Source organism: Sprattus sprattus (genome assembly GCF_963457725.1).
Source record: "Sprattus sprattus genome assembly, chromosome: 2".
Lineage (NCBI taxonomy): Eukaryota > Metazoa > Chordata > Actinopteri > Clupeiformes > Clupeidae > Sprattus > Sprattus sprattus.
The window spans coordinates 16,953,629-16,971,128 of record NC_137921.1 but is presented as its reverse complement, the minus strand read 5'-3'; the positions used below and the strand labels follow the sequence as shown (position 1 = coordinate 16,971,128).

Here is a 17,500-nt window from a genome sequence, read left to right as displayed (position 1 = left end):
ACAGCCCCCTGTCATTCTTTTGTCGTTTCGTGTCGTTTTTCATCCTTCTTTTTGTCCCATGGAAATGAATGGTGGAATGTTCGCCTACTGTGAAGCCACTAGCACTAGGTAGACCGATGGTAGCTGTCATAGCTGGCAAACAAAGATTTTAGAGTGCGAAGCACAAATAACTTTCAACCACACCATTATATTTGTACCTACCTGGTTGTGGTCAGAGATTTTTCTGAACTTTAAACAATAAATTAGAGATTGCTTCACGCTATCTTTCCATTTCAACCACGGTATCTTCCACTGAGCAGTACAATGTCAATGAGAGTGAGTGTCTTTGCGTGTTCTTTTACCATCACTGCACACCTGCTTTTCTCTCACAACATACAGATTTGTGTGCATGTTACTTCAAAGGACCACATCATTTTAATGTTAATGACCAATACATAGGGAATTGTATTGGTATTGACTAGCCAAAAGATCACTGTGGGGGTCACATCACTGAAACAAACTAGAAGCATATTGCTGATGTCAATGTGAAAGATCCGTAGAAGTTACACTGTCCACCTATTTGCTAACGTAACAGTTTAGAAGAAATATGTGTTTCTAATGCATCTAATGAGAAAAGCGGAGAGGGGCAACAGTTTAGCATGCGGATGACGCTACCTCGGAGATACAGTATATCACATTAGTGAAGCGAAATACAAACGAGACTACGATACTTTACTAAACGATACAATCTGTGTTTCTTACAGAGATGTATCTGTTGCCTAGACCACAGCCATTCATGTTTCTTTTTTCCCTCCCTGTTCTGACTGAAGTCCACCCACCTCTACTGAGCTCAACCCGGCCCACGCTTAGAAGCTCCATCTCACCCGCTGCAGCCCAGACAGAAGCACTTACTCTCACACACACACACACACACACACACACACACACACACACACACACACACACACACACACACACACACACACACACACACACACACACACACACACACACACACACACACACACACACACAGACACACACACACACACACACACACACACAGACACTTAGACCTGCCTCAGGCTATCCAAGGTCTGACGTGTCTGCACACCCGTATAAGGCTCAAATACAAAACACACACATGTAACATATAGCCTATATGCTGAGAATTGTACACTCACACACACACACAGACACACACATCTGTACTAAAATGAACACATGGCAATAAACACACACTAAAGTTCACACACCATGCTAAGGAAAGATTGACAGGGACCCAGGACCACTGCTTGATATGGGCCAGAACAACACAGCAGAGAGTGGCTATCACCTGGCAAACTAAAGTGTGGTGAACACCTGTAAGCAGATATCCACGGTATCTCATCACCATGGGCATCAAAGACACTTTGATGGAAACCTTGGACCTCCCCCCATAGAAAGAAAGAAATAATTCCAGTGGTTCAAACATGAAACAAGGTGTAATCTCTCATTTTAAATGTGTGGATAAGAGATTGAGTCGATATTGCTATTGCTATTGCTACCTCAATCTGCCTATGCTGGAAAAGAACCCCCCATAACCACCAACTCCACCACCATCATAATGTGCACTGAGACTTGTGAAATCTCTGATCCCAGATCAGAATAAGGTAGGGTGAAAGATGGAGAAAGGCACTGATGGAGAAAAAGACTACAGAACGACAGGAGACGGAGGAACAGTACATACCAGGTCCTGCCATATCAGCTGCTTTTACATAACCCTCCCACTCCCCCACTGTTGCTGCACAGCTATGTGTGTGTGTGTGTGTGTATTCTATAACTAATGCACTCTTGCTGTCCCCGAGGCTCCACATCATCCCCATTTTTGATACACACACGCGTAGTAGAAGGAACACACAAACACACACACAGCAACACGTATACATCTATAACCCTACACACTTGAACACTCACTCACTTAACAAAGGAAAAACACATGCCCACAAAACAGTATTTCATCTGCCCAACACACACACACAGACACACACACACAGACACACACACACACACACACACACACACACACACACACACACACACACACACACACCTACAGCAAACTCACTGGGGAATTATACAATGTAAAGAATATGTGGCGGAGGTAGGCACTTACCATCCTCAGTCTGGAGTCTCACTGAAACAGAGGCGATCTCCCACTCACAAACACGCGCACACACACACTCTGCCACAGACAATCTGAATCAGCCAGCGTGTGTGAGCAATGGAGAGTGAGAGAGGGAGAGAGAGAGGGAGAGAGAGGGAGGGAGAGAGAGGGAGAGAGACAGAGAGTGAGGAAGAGAGAGCGAGGGAGGGAGAGAGAGGGTGATAAAGAGTGGTAGGAGGGAGCATGGGAACATACACAGAAGAAGAGAAATGGAGAGAACACAATGTGCAAGAGAGAGGAGGTGATGATGAGGGAAGACAAGCGAACGGAAGAGAAATGAGACATGAGGAGAGAGACAGAGAGAAGGAGAGAGAGACAGAGAGAGAGAGAAAGAGAGAGGAACTGGCAACACAGAGTGAGAAACAGACATTATAATACAGAAGCGAAGATTAATGAGGAGTAAAGAGAGAGGGAGCGTGAGAGAGAAAGATTGATATGCAGAGAGAGAGAATCAGAGAGAAGAAAGAGAGAAAGAGGGAAATAATGTGTGCAGCTTGTAATCGTGGCTGACCAACAGCAGTGCGACAAGCATGCATGGACACACACAGTCACACGAACGCGCACACACACACACACACACACACACACACATGCACTTGAGCGCACTCACACACACTCGTGACAAAGCCTGACACCCACAGTGGCATACATTTATTCAGACAGATAGATGTAGAAAATAAGACAGGGCAGACTCAAACCAGTTGATCAAATGCTAAGTGAAGAACAGATGATGGATGGAAGAGGAGAAGAGAAAGAGGGGAATGCAGTTAAAACAGAGACAAACAGATAGAGGCACTAACACAGAGAGACAGACTGATGAGAATACAGTTTTCACTCAGCCTCTGCTACAGCCAGAGCAGCACTGCAATGCCTGCCCATGACATACAGCTGGTGTGCGCTTGTGTGTGTGTATGTGTATGTGTGTGTGTGTGCACTAGCGCTTGTGTGTGTGTGTGTGCCTGTGAACACAAGTGCATGTGTGTGTGTGTATGTGTGTGTGTGTGAACAAGCGCTTGTGTGTGTGTGTGCCTGTGAACACAAGTGCATGTGTGTGTGTGCATGTGTGTGTATGTGAAAAAAACAACATTTCACCAATTTTTCCATAGAACTAACTAATATTGGAAAGACACTGGACATTTGCATAGCCGATTGCATCACACTCAGGCCTCCTCTGCATCGTCTCTCTGCACCTCATAAATCCTCGACACCACCCGAGTGGCGAGGAGGAGGAGTCAGTTTTACGAGCTCCTCTGCACCGAGGAGGAACACTATCAAACACTCACACATGCTCCCCATCACACACACACACACACACACACACACACACACACACACACACACACACACACACACACACACACACGCTGGTCAATCAGACCTTGTACTGAATATTAGAGGTGACTTACACACAGACATTCTCTCATCCACATACACTGCCAACCCCACCCACACACACCAGTCCGCTACAATGCTTACTTTGAGGACTATATTTATGTGACTGTTTATCCTTCTTGCTCACACCTACACTCCCTTTATCTTAGATACAACTATTTTCTTTCTCCTGTCTAGTCTGTTTCTAACAAACTGTCTCCTTAGCATTCTCCCATATTTCTCCCACCCAATCTCCCTGTCCTGTAGATGGGACTTGACCTATGTGGGGTACGTCCACAATCGCCCCAGGGCACCTCTCCAGTGGACCAGAGGAAGGTGTGTTTTCAGCAGTTTCAGTCATGGAATAATGTGTCCATGGTGCAAACTGCATCTGTGTGTGTGTGTGTGTGATTGTGATTGTGTGTGTTTGTGGGTCACATGGAATGACGTGTCCATGGTTCAAACTATGTTTGTGTGTGTGTGTGTGTGTGTGCCACATGGAATGATGTGTTCATGGTGCAAACTTTCTGTGTGTGTGTGTGTATGTTCGTGTGTGTGTGTGTGTGTGTTCTGGTGTGTATCTCCTCTGGGTCTGTGCCAGAACCCAAGTCATCCACAGGGGTCAGAGGTCACTTCAGCACTGCATGACAAGAGTTCAGTCTACAGACAAAACAAATGCCAAAGCCTAAACCTTTTCCTCCAAGACAGCCTCTTTACCTCAGCTTGGCCCTATACTTGGCTCGATTTGTAAATATCCTTCGAGCCATTTGCATTTCTTTTCGAAATGTTAAATGTTCCCACGCACATTTAGGCCACGATTCACCGTAGTGGTCTAGCTAATACAATAATGCTCATACACTAATTCTAATACACACCTGGTTCCTTGAGACTACTTCCAGTCTGAGCTCATTGTAGGGTCTCCGGGTACCTTTCTGACAGCCCATGGGAGAGGCGCCTCTCATAATATACAAGCACTGCAGGACACACACTCACACAGCGCCTGGGTCGATATGTGTGTCTCATCGTGTGTGGACCCAAACACACATACAGTCATGTGTGTGCACACACACGCGCAGATACACATACACAGTCTCATGTCCTGAGACTCCTCGCTATCCCTAGCGCCAACGCAAGTGGCAGCTTTTTCATAGCGCTGGTGTTTTGTATTCATGTATTGTTTGTGAGTTGTATGCTTATGTGCTGAGGTATTTTTTTTGTGTTTGTCATGTCCTGGTGAGACTCCTCGCTATCCCTATAGCGCCAACGCAAGTGGCAGCTTTTTTATGTAGCTCTAGTGTTTTCTATTCATGTATGTATTGTTGTATGTGCTTATGTGCTTAGCTGTGTTTTTTTTTACTGCTCCCACACTGCAGCCTACTCCTCTAGGAGCATAGTCTGGGTGTTGTCTTTCTCTCCTTCTCTTCTTCCCTATCTTTAGCCAGTTTCACTTTCACCTTTCACCTTTTGGCTACAATTGGGTGCATTTACTTTCTAATGTTTATTAATGCACACTGTCCCTCTTAATCAAATAAACAAATCAATCAATCAATACACACGTATACATACAGGCATGGTGGTGCACACACACGCCCAGGAACACACATACCTACACATACACATACACATACAGAAACACGGTGGCGATGGGGCCTAGTGATGAGGGGGACACAACCACACACACACACACACACACACACACACACACACACACACACACACACACACACACACACACACACACACACACACACACACACAAATATATATATACACCCACAGATGAACATCTGCAATGACATTGTTTGGACGCTGAAGTAGAGAAGGACACAAAACAGCACATGAACAACAACTGGGGTCCACTGTCCAAGAAAGCACACACACACACACACACACACACACACACACACACACACACCCCAACAGTGGGAATAAAATCCTACTGGATTTGTCAGTTCATGAAATGCCCAACCCCATCACTTAATTAGTCATTACACAGATGTTGTTAATTATTCAGTTACTTAAGACATGACAAATACATTCTTACACCACACACACACACACACACACACACACACACACACACACACACACACACACACACACACACACACACACACACACACACACACACACTCACACTCACACTCACACTCACACTCACACACACACACACACACACACACACACACACACACACACACACACACACACACACACACACACATACACACACACACACACACACACTCCCTGGAACCCACACATCCCCATGAAGCATGGCTTGAGCAATGCCAAGGTGGGTTTAATTCCCAGGCAGTGCCAACACCATTGAAATGGGCAGAAGTAATGGCAACTAGCACACTGTCATGATTTACCCAAAATGGATGCTGTATTGTATCATGATTAGGGGAGGTGTATTTATTGCTAGAAGCATATTTCACCCTCTCAGTAGATGGAGAACTAATGTTCTATATCCAATCTTGTTATTCCATTTCTATGAATCATGTGAATAATCATAACCACTGCATAGGCCAGCACACATAGCTCAGCAATGTTCCACCATGACACACAATGCGCAGCCATTAACTCCCAATAGTTGCAGAGTATGAACACGCAAAGGTGCCAAATTAGGACTGGGGATATGAGGTCCAGACTGGGTTTGTTTTGGGTCACAGACATCATTGGTGTTGCTCTGCAACCTTTGGTTGAATCCCGATAGAACACCAGAGTTAGGTTATTTTCTGATGTGCAAAACCAAAAATACTTCTTATGCTTTTTTGCATAAACTTTTTTTTGGAATATTTTATTTTTAAGTTTAGGGGTCTGTGTTAGGACTTAAGTCACAAACTGGATATTTATGTATACAAGCTAATATTTTCATTTTCAAGAAGTGACAGGATTGGGTATTGTAAAGTAAAGACACATTACAATGTACACATACTGTATGTATGCATATACACATATATAGACATAGACGGAGAGACTGGGTCTTAGTGGCAATAAAAGAGTGAGATAAGAGAAAAGAAGAGAAGGGGAAAGGAAAGGAGGAGATGACAGGAGCAGGAGTAGGAGGAGGGCAGTAGAGGGGGAGGGGAGGAGGGAAAGAGGGGAGGAAGAAGAGGAAGTCATTGAAATAAGGCTTGGCAGGCGGGTGCAGGAGTGCATTTGAGGCTCATTAATCACTGGGCTATTGTAGGGCCGTTAAAGTCAACGAGCTCTCCATCCTCCTTCTGCACAGACGCACACACACATATACTATATATATACCGCTACACACACACACATATACACACATATACACACATACACACACACACACACACACCACACACCACACACACACACACACACACATGCACACACACACGCATACATATAGCTCCACTTATAGATGCACTTACAGGTAAAGGACCTCTCAGGACCCTATGGTATTTTCTCAAGCATCCAGAACCCCTACAGCATCTTCCACATCCTCCAGCCACCACCTTAAGAATCTACATAGCTGCCATCTTGTCCTTTCACATTACAGGAAGAACTCGCAGAACACACCGAAGCATCAGAAAACATACAGAGAACGCAAACATAGAGCAAGACATAGACGTAACCCTAACCCTTGAACGTAGAACACTTAAAGGCTACAATATGGTTATTTGTATTGTATATGTGTAAGTGGTATTGGCGAAACAAACAAGAACCAATGATGTGTGAGGTTCTACTAAACACCATACCGGAACCCAATTCTACAACCCAAGGAAACACCCACTCCTAGAGTGGTAAGTGCTCTGTCCAGTCTCTCTGTGGATGTCGGTGCGTGTGGTTATGGCAGCTCTGAGTGGCAGGGTAAGGCAGGGATGGGGCAGTGGCTGTAACACAGCTGTTTCTGGGGTAAATTGCTGCTCGTTAAATCCACAGCGGAGTAAGACACTCAGGGGCTTGGTCAGGATACGTTAGCCACTGATGACAAACTGAACCATGGCACATCGCACAGCTGAGGTTACATCACATGGCTCTATCCCTCTCTCCCTCTTTTCTGTCCTTCTATATCGCTTTCTTTCCATCTATTCGCTGTTCCTGCCTTCGGTCTTGTTTCTTCCCCTGTCTTTCTCTCCTTATCTCTCCATTTCCTTTATTCCTCGCTCTTTCTCCTCTCCCTTGTTCTGTCCCTTCCTGTGTCTCTCTTCCTCACTTACTAAAATCAGCCTTCTCTCCCCCTCTCTCTTTCTCCTTCTCTCCCCCCTTCTCTTTCTCCCCCCCCCTCTCTTTCTCCTTCTCTTCATTCACTACCCCTCTTCCCATATGCTTCCCTAATCCAGACTCTCCATTACATAACTGTACTACATGCCAAGCAGAGTGGAAAACTGCCACAACCTTAACATCACAGTATGTGTGTCTGTGTGTGTGTGTGTGTGTGTGTGTGTGTGTGTGTGTGTGTGTGTGTGTGTGTGTGTGTGTGTGTGTGTGTGTGTGTGTGTGTGTGCGTGTGTGTGTGTGTGTGTGTGTGTGTGTGTGTGTGTGTGTGTGTGTGAAAAGTCAGGCTGAAAGTCAGTGGGAGACAGAGAAAGGTTGATGAGACAGATAGACATATGAATGAATGTATGAATGAATAACTGACTGACACAACCAAATAATAAATAATAACCAAATCAAAACCAAAATGTTTTTGTGTCTATGAGTGTGTCTGATTTGACCACCTTAATGTGCATATTGTGTGTGTAATATATGGCTCTGTGTACATATGAATGCTTGTATGAAGTGTATCTGAATGATGTGGTTCTGTGGTATGCATATGCATGTCTGTTTCTGTCAAGTTTTGAGTAAGTGTGGATGTGTGTGTGTTAGTGTCTGCATGATTCTATGAATGCCTCTGTGAGTGTATGAGTGTGTGTGACCCCCCCCCCCCCCCCCCCCCCCAGCAGGGCTTGAACAAACAAGCTGCCAGAGCAGTCTGGGTAACTCTTTCTAGTTCCAGGGGACAAGTGTCCTGCTTTTCCTCTCCCACTCCCTCTCCCTCTCTCTCTCTTTCTCACCCTCTCCCTCCCTCTCCCTCCCTCTCCCTTTCCCTCTCCCTTTCCCTCTCGCTCTCTCTCTCTTTCTCACCTTCTCCCTCCCTCTCCCTCTCCCTTTGCCTCTCCCTCTCTCTCTCTCTTTTTCACCCTCTCCCTCCCTCTCCCTCTCTTTTTTTCTCTCTCTCTCTCTCTCTCTCTCTGTTGAACCTAAGTGTTATCACTTTGTGAGAGGCAGGGGCTGTTGGGGATTCACACTTGTGAATTTCACAGATTCACAGACGAGGAGGTAGGTAGAGATGGAGGGACCGAAAAAAGAGAGCGATAGAGAGAGTGTGTGAAATAGAGGGAGAGAGAGAGAGCTGTAAGAAAGGGAGAAAGCGAGAACATTTCCTTGCTTGCAGTTGTTTCCCCAGATGCCATGTCGGTGCCAGCTAGCTATCGCTGAAGCGCTCGCTATCTCGCTCGATGACAAGACAAGACCCTTTTTCTGCACCTCTCGTTCGCTCTCTCAGTCCTCAGATGTCCACTCCACTGCTCCTCATCCTCACAGAGGAGAGATAACCAAGCCTGCCTCTCTCTCTCAGAGAAAAACAGAAGAAAGAGAGGGGAGATAACCGTCTTGCATCTTTCTCTCAGAGTAAAAGCAGAAGAAAGGGAGGAAGGAGAGCGGTTAGGAAGTCAAGAGGAAGAAAACACATCACCGAGACTCGAAGCAACCCAAATCCCAAAGCAAAATGGCTGATTGCACAAAAAAGGACACTCAATGCACGAACGCACACACACACACACACACACACACACACACAGACACACACACAAACACACAGAGTGAGCATGTCTCTGAGGTAACTTTGAATACATATATTTACAAAAGGTTTTCCATTTTAAATACTACTGACTAAAGTTCACTTGTTAAAGAGGTACGTTCGTCAGGAAGCCTCTGAGCATGATATGTGGTGGGCTCGCTTGGACAAAGATTTTAACAGTACATACACACACACAAGACACACTCAGTGAAACAACACACACAAACACACACACGTACACTGACAATTAAAAAATTATGTTATCCCTCAAAGACACCAAGAACCGATATTTTGTCAAAACTGATAGAATGTAGAACATTGGTAGAACGCTATGAAGCTAGTGCCCAACATAAGAACATTACAGAACATTAACATTAGAACCAAGATCACACAACAGCACACTAGTGGAAAATTCCATCAGTCACGTGAAATCATCTGTGATTATAACACAGCACTGTCTTAAATACGTCACCAACCATTAGTAAGTGCTGATAATACCCTGGGTTAACATCTATTAGCATCAGAAGCGCTGCAGCCCAGTCCCAACAAGACAAGATAAGATAACTAAACTAAATGACACAGTGTTTCCCAAGAGAAGTGTGTGTTGTGTGTTAGGCAGTAGGGAAGAGTGTGTCATTAGCTAAACTCTCCAAATCATGTGACACCTATGTGTCTGTCCCAGCATCAACTCTTAAATATTGGGTCATGCAGCCATCACAGTCTCCTGCACTGAAAGTCGTTCCCATAGCAACACCTGCTCCCATGGTAACCACTCTCCAACATCCCCCCCCCCCCACACACACACCACTCTATCCTTCTCCATATCATGAGAACATGATTGTGACATATGGGGTGACATGCACACAAATTGCCTACAGACAGCAATGGGAGAGATCTGAGACACACACAGCTGTGTGTCCTTGTCCTCTGCTTGCAAGCAGGTGTGATGCCAGCATCCTCTGTCTTGTGTGTGTGTGTGTGTGTGTGTGTGTGTGTGTGTGTGTGTGTGTGTTTGTGCATGTCTGTGTTACCAACCTTACCAGGGAAACTGTTAGACTGTATGGAGTACCTAATGACCCACCTACTACCAATTATTAACCAATGTGCAATCCCTAAAACACAATAACAGCACTTTGCCTCCCCTCCAGTTGCACACATTTGCACACACACACACACACACACACACACACACACACACACACACACACACACACACACACACACACACACACACACACAAACACACACACACACACACACACATACACACACACACACACACACACACACACACACACACAGACACACAGACACACGCAACTTAACGAACGGACATTACTTCAAACCTCCTTTAAATTCTTTCTCGACAATAATAATGTTGGACTCCGAAAAAAGAGGGCACTTTAATTAAATATTTTACAGATGATTACACAATATTCGGTTTCATTTCCGAGCAACATTATTATCACTATTATTATTATTATTACTATAATAACCATCCCCAAGACAGTTATTCAGAGAGCAAATCCATACAAACACACACACACACACACACACACACACACACACACGGAGGGGAGGCCATCCAGTAAGGTGCTGGGCAGCAGAGTGTCTCAACAGCGGGTGGAGAAGCGCAGGGAGTGAGCTGAGCAGAGCACACACAGGAAGCAGGAAGTGGGCAGCAGGAAGTGGATGTGGTGGGGTTGGGGGAGGGGCTTGGGGGGTAGATTTGGAAGTGTGGCTTACCTTAGGGGTGGGGCAAGAGGCGGTGGAGAGGCGGGACTGGGTGGCCTGCGCCCGCGGCGACTCAGAGGGCGTGGTGCTCAGTGAGGCCGTATCCCGTGGCAACACCTGCACGCCCCGGGAGATGATGGAGTCGGGGATCTGCGGGCGCAGGGAGCGGTAGAAATACATTACCCATAATTCAGCCCAGCAGGACATACTGCATCTACTGATGCAGGAGAACAGAACTGACACAGCAATTTATATGACAAATTCGTCACTAGGCGCATGCTGCATCATATGTATTATTCACAAGGAGCACACCGTAGATCTTTTGACACGCTATTACCAAATGAAATACAACACTTCAGAAACCAGACCGATCGGGCACAAGGTAAGCTGTATAAGTTCATAATCAGTGCTCAAGCCCACTTCAGCATTAAGATGCTTGAATGCTACTGTCACACAGATCTAAGTCTGTCCTACCTGGGTGGAAAATCTAAGTGACAGTTGCCCGTTTGACATGCATTAAGATCATGCACCCAGCCTTTTCATTAATGACCATTAACGTCAAGCAATTGTCTTGTTAGGATGTGTCTGAGAGCGTGCTGTGACATGGACGTCACATTGCATAAACACCCGTGTGCGGACAAAGCACTACTTGACATGTGCCACCTCAAATCTGTTCTGTACGCCACACGGACAGACGCTGTGGGGAAGGGGAAGATGGGACATAGCCATGGTTACGGACGTGGTGTCCATGGTGACAGGCATGTGCGTGGTGAGGGGTGGATGGACGTTACCTGTCAGGGATCCGATGATGTCATGAGGCTGAGTGACATGTGGAGGAGGAGGTGGGAGGAGGAGGAGAAGGGGGCATGCTTGACTGTCGCCATGACAATAGCCACCGTGATCTTCATGCATACACACACACACACACACACACACACACGCACGGACACACACACACACACACACACATACAGAAAATTATATAAATGAACTTACATGAATATGTAAGGCAAACAAATACATATGCAAACATACACAAGTGCACGCAAGCATGCACGCACCCACACACACACACACACAAACACACATACACACACACACACACACACACACACACACATACACACACACACACACACACACACACACACACACACACACACACACAGAAACAAGCAAAGTGAATCAAACGAGCACATAAATGACAGATATGCTGCTATGGATGAAACATGGTTGGTAGTCACGACAGGGTGGAGAAGATTTCCTGTCTATCCTGTCAGCTTCCCAGCTTTATTTTAACCTCACTATTAATAAACAGGAAAAATCATACTAACACACGGCAGGGGGCAGGGAGACACACACACACACACACTTAGGGCATCATTTTAAGGATTTTCCGCTGTATCTTTAAAATGTTCTCATTTTGTTTCTCATGTGACGCATTCTCATTCGGCAAAGCAATATTGCCTCCCACTGCTGGAGTCTGTCATTGCACCTCAGGTGTGTCTGGCAAGTTGCAGAGCAGTTACATCTGCAGGAGTGGCATGGGCACGTGCCCGTGACAGTTTACAGGGTACGTCACGGTCTTAGTTTGCAACCCAAAACACAAACACATTGTTCAAAGACAAAACTGAAATTAAGACAAAGAGAGAGAGAGAGAGAGAGAGATGGAGAGAAAAAGCTAAGGAGATAGGAGGTAAAAAGAAAAAGAGAAAACAGATATAGAGACTGACATGGAGAGAAAGAAAGTGAGAAGGGCTGAGAGTGGCAGATACCTTCTCGACAATTCTGGTCTAGGCTAGCAGGCGCCAGCACCCCCACCCCGACCCCCGACCCCCGACCCCCGACCTCCGACCCCTCCCCCACTCACCTTAGCAGCGATGGAGGCGGCAGTGATGTGGGAGGAGGAGCTGTCCTCGGTGGACGCGATGCCGCTGTCCTTCTTCTCCTCGTCATCATCCTCGCACTGGACGCCCTTGTCCTCCGTCTGCTTTAGGGGGGAGCCGCCGGGCGGGGGCGAGAGGGGCGGCGGGGGCGACGGCAGGTCCTCCAGCTCATTGGGCACCTCCTTCATCTTCACCACCGCGTCCCGCAGCAGGTCGATTGCGTGGGGTAGCGCCGGCAGGATGAAGTGGAAGCACTCCTGGGCCAGGACATGGCACCACACACACAGAACCAACAACCCATCAGAACTTTACAATACCACACACAGTGCCACCGTAAGAACTTCACAGCACTGTACAGGATACCTCACAACCCATTCGAACTTTACCGTACTGCACACAGTACCCACCAACTTATCACAACCTAAAGAGTATTTATATTTACATTCTAATTACAGTACTTTTAGCAGTTATTTCAACTTACAGTATATTTACTTTCATTGCATTTCATTTGTTTTTATTTACACTCGTATTTTAGTCATTTAGCAGATACTTTCGCCTCACAGAACTAATAACAATAAACCCAAAATGTCTCTTATTTACGCTTTATTTACACATACATAGCAATATACTTTGACCACACTGACCTGTAGTAATCACTTCTATATTTCTGTTTAAATTCTATTCATATTTAAAAATCTTGCATCACTTTCACCATACAAAACCAGAAACCATTAACTATTCATCTGTTCAGTCATTTATTTCTTCTCCATTCACTCAAATCTTGTATTCACTTATTTCACATACATTTCACAAACATTTCACAACACAGTCATTCAATTTCAATACAGGTCAGTATAGGAGTAGTATACATTTTATCAATGTGTTCACCCAAATAGTTGAACCACTCAACTTGGTAAATCTATCTTGTAATATATAACTTTGGGTAAAGCTATTTAACATTGTTTTTGACCTCAGTGAATTCTTGGACTTCTTGGTATGTGTGGCTGTGATTTGTCCATTTTATACTGAACTGCATGATTTACCTAAGAGGTGAGTATTTTTGTATTCAGGTGACTGAACCTGTACAACATTGTCACTATCAAATTGTGTTATTATCTTTTTTCAGGATTTCTGAATGTGCTTCATAATGCCACAAATTTCAACCGCATTAGGACATCAGATTTGAAACTGGGTCAGTGTGAGAAAGCCTTACATCTTTTTGATGAATGTTTCACGACAGTGAATAATGTGAGCCCGCATTTTGGATGGATTACGAGCCGAGTTCATGTTAATTTGCCCCCCAGAGACGCCTGCCTGCTTCCTTGCTCATCCTCTGCCATCCGGCCCCCCGCTCCACAATCCCCAGCGCTGTGACCTTGATGGACACCCTCAACTCCACCAGTCTTAACCCCTTACATGAATCTGCATCTGTATCTAAAATTAATTTCTGCATCTGAAGATCACTTTTGCCTCTGAAGATTACTTCTGCATCTGAAGATAACTTCTGCATCTGAAGATAACTTCTGCATCGAAAGATCACTTTTGCATCTTAAGATCACTTTTGCATCTAACGATAACTACACTACTTATGCTTGCCTACAGAGTGATTACTGGCTCTGTTCCCACCTACCTAAATGCTCTTGTAAGGGCAAATGTTACACCCAGGATGCTGCGCTCTTCTAGTTAGCGTCATTTGGCACTGCCGCCTGTGCAAAAATGGCAGTCCAGACTATTCTCATTTGTAGTTCCACTTTGGTGGAATGAACTGCCTAGCACTACCAGATCAGGGGCGTCCCTCTCTACCTTTAAGAAGCTTTTGAAGACCAAACTCTTCAGAGAGCACCTCCCGTCCGTTCCACTTTGACTAGTGCTTAACTTGCAATTACAGCAGTAACATCCCTGCACTTCTTTTTCTTTTCTATTTTGCATCTTATATTTCTTATGTAAAGTAGTATATATTGTTACACCAGGTTCTATTGCTCGTAGCTTGACTGTTCTCTCCCTTGTACGTCGCTTTGGACAAAAGCGTCAGCTAAATGACTAAATGTTAAATGTAAATGTCCTTTGTATGTTGATATACTATGTGTGTGCCATTGCTGTAATTTGTTTTATGTATAAAGGATGCAAATCAAAATGCACACAGCAACTAGTGCCAGTGATGCGTGGTGTGGTTGCTTTCTACACAGCTGAGTTGGTAGTCCCTGCAGGGCATGAAGGCCCTATGGATGAAGCCCGTTGTTGTCCTATACGCAGTGGAGGCCCCGTAGCGATGGAGAGCCTGACCTTTAATCCTGTCTCTGTCCATCATAAGGTTCACCTGATGTGTGCATATTTGGAAACATTCATGTGACATGTAAATGTCTACTGTGCATTTTAAATCAACAAAGTGTTATTTACATTCACATTTTGGTGTCGACTCAAACTATGAGTGTCTTTGTGATGGCTGATGATGTCTCTATCGTTCCTTCTTGATAGACCCCAGCACTCATGGACATAAACTACATAGCTTACCTTAAGTAGTTAGTAGTTAGTTAGTTAGCATTCAAATTGACTCATTCAGTAGAGCTTTCCATCAATTAGCTACACAGGGAGCCGATATAGACAGTTTAATCCATATTTTATCTGTTTTCTGATGCCAAAAATGTCTTCCGCGCTCCACGGATTACTGTTTGATGCCTACCGAGCATTCAGGCACCCTACGGATTTGTGACACACTGCTTTTGGCACACTATATAGTAAGGAAGTATGAGTTTGGCGCACTACATAGTAAGGAAGAATTCAGATGCACTCTGTTCAAATCTGGGAGTGTATCACACAGACAGTTTTTCCTCAACACCTCTCCTTGACTTGCTTTTAGAAGAGTTGCAATGAATCTAACCAAACAGCTTATTCAGCTCCCTTTCCACATTGAAGAATTTTGTGGTGAGTGGTTGGATGTTGGAGGTTCTCTCTGAGATGAGATACCCCCAGGCATCCCACGCCTGTGTCTGGAGCTTCACCTCAAACAGACAGCTCAGTCTCCAGGGGGAGAGGCAGAGCTCACACCTGCACCGATCAGAGGTGACGGGGTCCTGAGCTGAATCAGAGGTGACCCTCAACTACGCCCGCGCGAAAATAAAGAAATAAAGAAATAAATAAAAATGAAAACACCCTTGAGGGGAGATGAAACATATATCAGACGATTGAATGCTTCAACCCACAGATGTGTGCTATATTTAAGCATCTGTGTGTATGTCTGTGTGTGTGTCTGTGTGTGTGTGTGTGTGTGTGTGTGTGTGTGTGAGTGTGTGAGTGTGTGTGTGTGTGTATGTCTGTGTGTGAATGTCTGTGTGTGCATGTCTGTGTGTGTGCACACATATTTACTTGTTTGTGTGCATCTGTATCTACTTGGTGCTACTGTGAATGTAGTGTCTGCATGTATGTGTGTTTATGTATGCATGCTGGCTTGTCTCCTGCAAGAATGTGTGTCCATGGGTGTATATTTATCAGCAAGCTTGCGGTTGCCATCTTATATGAATACATAAAAAATGCTGACTGTTAGGGAAAGACTTCCTTTAATCACAGTTCAGGGCACAGTGATATGGCAACCTCAGGATTACTGCCCAGAGGCTGGGTCCTTGGTTACGTGTAGAGGGTGGATAAAAACTACACATACATTCTACTGACAGGTGGGCTCTGCTGTTCTTTGATCATGGTGAGGGTTCTATGCTTTGATCAGGGCTGTGAACTACGAGTATCTTTGGGTTTTAGACTGTACATGTTCAGATTCAGATTCAGGACCTTGAGTTCTAGGGTAGTTCCTAAAACTTTGAAAAGCATAATCCCATTTCTAATCTTTGGGTTCCCCTATTCGGAACTATGTTTTACATTCTGGGTTTCTGGGTTTGGACTTTAAGCTTCCATTTACATGTATTGATTTCGCTTCTATCCTAAGCATCTTATAACTGAGGAACAACCATCAAGCCACACTAAGTTAGAACAGAACTCTTAGTTCCTAGGCTTTGTGTTCTGAGGTTCGTGTTTGGATTCTTGCCTCTGAGTGAGAAGAGTTTAGCTGTGAGCTTGGCAACGTGACACTAATATGCAGTTGAGTGGACAGTCCGGCCATAATTGATACAAAAAAATGTATGAAATCAATAAGGAGAGATGGAATAATAACAACACAGAGACCGATGGGGGGTCAAGGATGGATCCAGAGAGAGAAAGAGGGTGAGAGACGAAGAGTGTGAGAGAGAGAGAGAGAGAGCGAGAGGAAGAGTGGGAGAGAGAGAGAGACGGGAAGAGGGAAGAGATGGAAAGAGGAGAAGAGATAGGGAAGAGATGGAAAGAGGAGAGGCTAGTGAAAGTGAGAGGGTGAACAGAGGAGAGGTAAGCTAGTGAATGTGAGAGGGTGAAGAGAGGAGAGGTAAGCTAGTGAATGTGAGAGGGTGAACAGAGGAGAGGTAAGCTAGTGAATGTGAGAGGGTGAAGAGAGGAGAGGTAAGCTAGTGAATGTGAGAGGGTGAACAGAGG

The 17,500-nt window shown here is 45.1% G+C and overlaps 1 protein-coding gene across 6 annotated transcripts in view; it reads right to left on the bottom strand.

The window, feature by feature from the left end:
* gphnb (gephyrin b) overlaps window positions 1-17,500 on the bottom strand; it is a gene marked incomplete at both ends in the record, with an annotated part of 98,620 nt that overhangs the window by 29,794 nt on the left and 51,326 nt on the right. For 4 of the 6 annotated variants that reach the window (XM_080833331.1, XM_080833332.1, XM_080833335.1 and 1 more), the window contains 2 exons: window positions 11,115-11,252; window positions 12,973-13,245. In XM_080833331.1, the coding sequence (XP_080689457.1) occupies window positions 11,115-11,252; window positions 12,973-13,245 (411 nt within the window). Of the gene's footprint in view, window positions 1-11,030; window positions 11,339-12,968; window positions 13,246-17,500 lie in introns of all 6 variants that reach the window. The other 2 variants (XM_080833333.1, XM_080833334.1) reach the window with 2 other exon arrangements.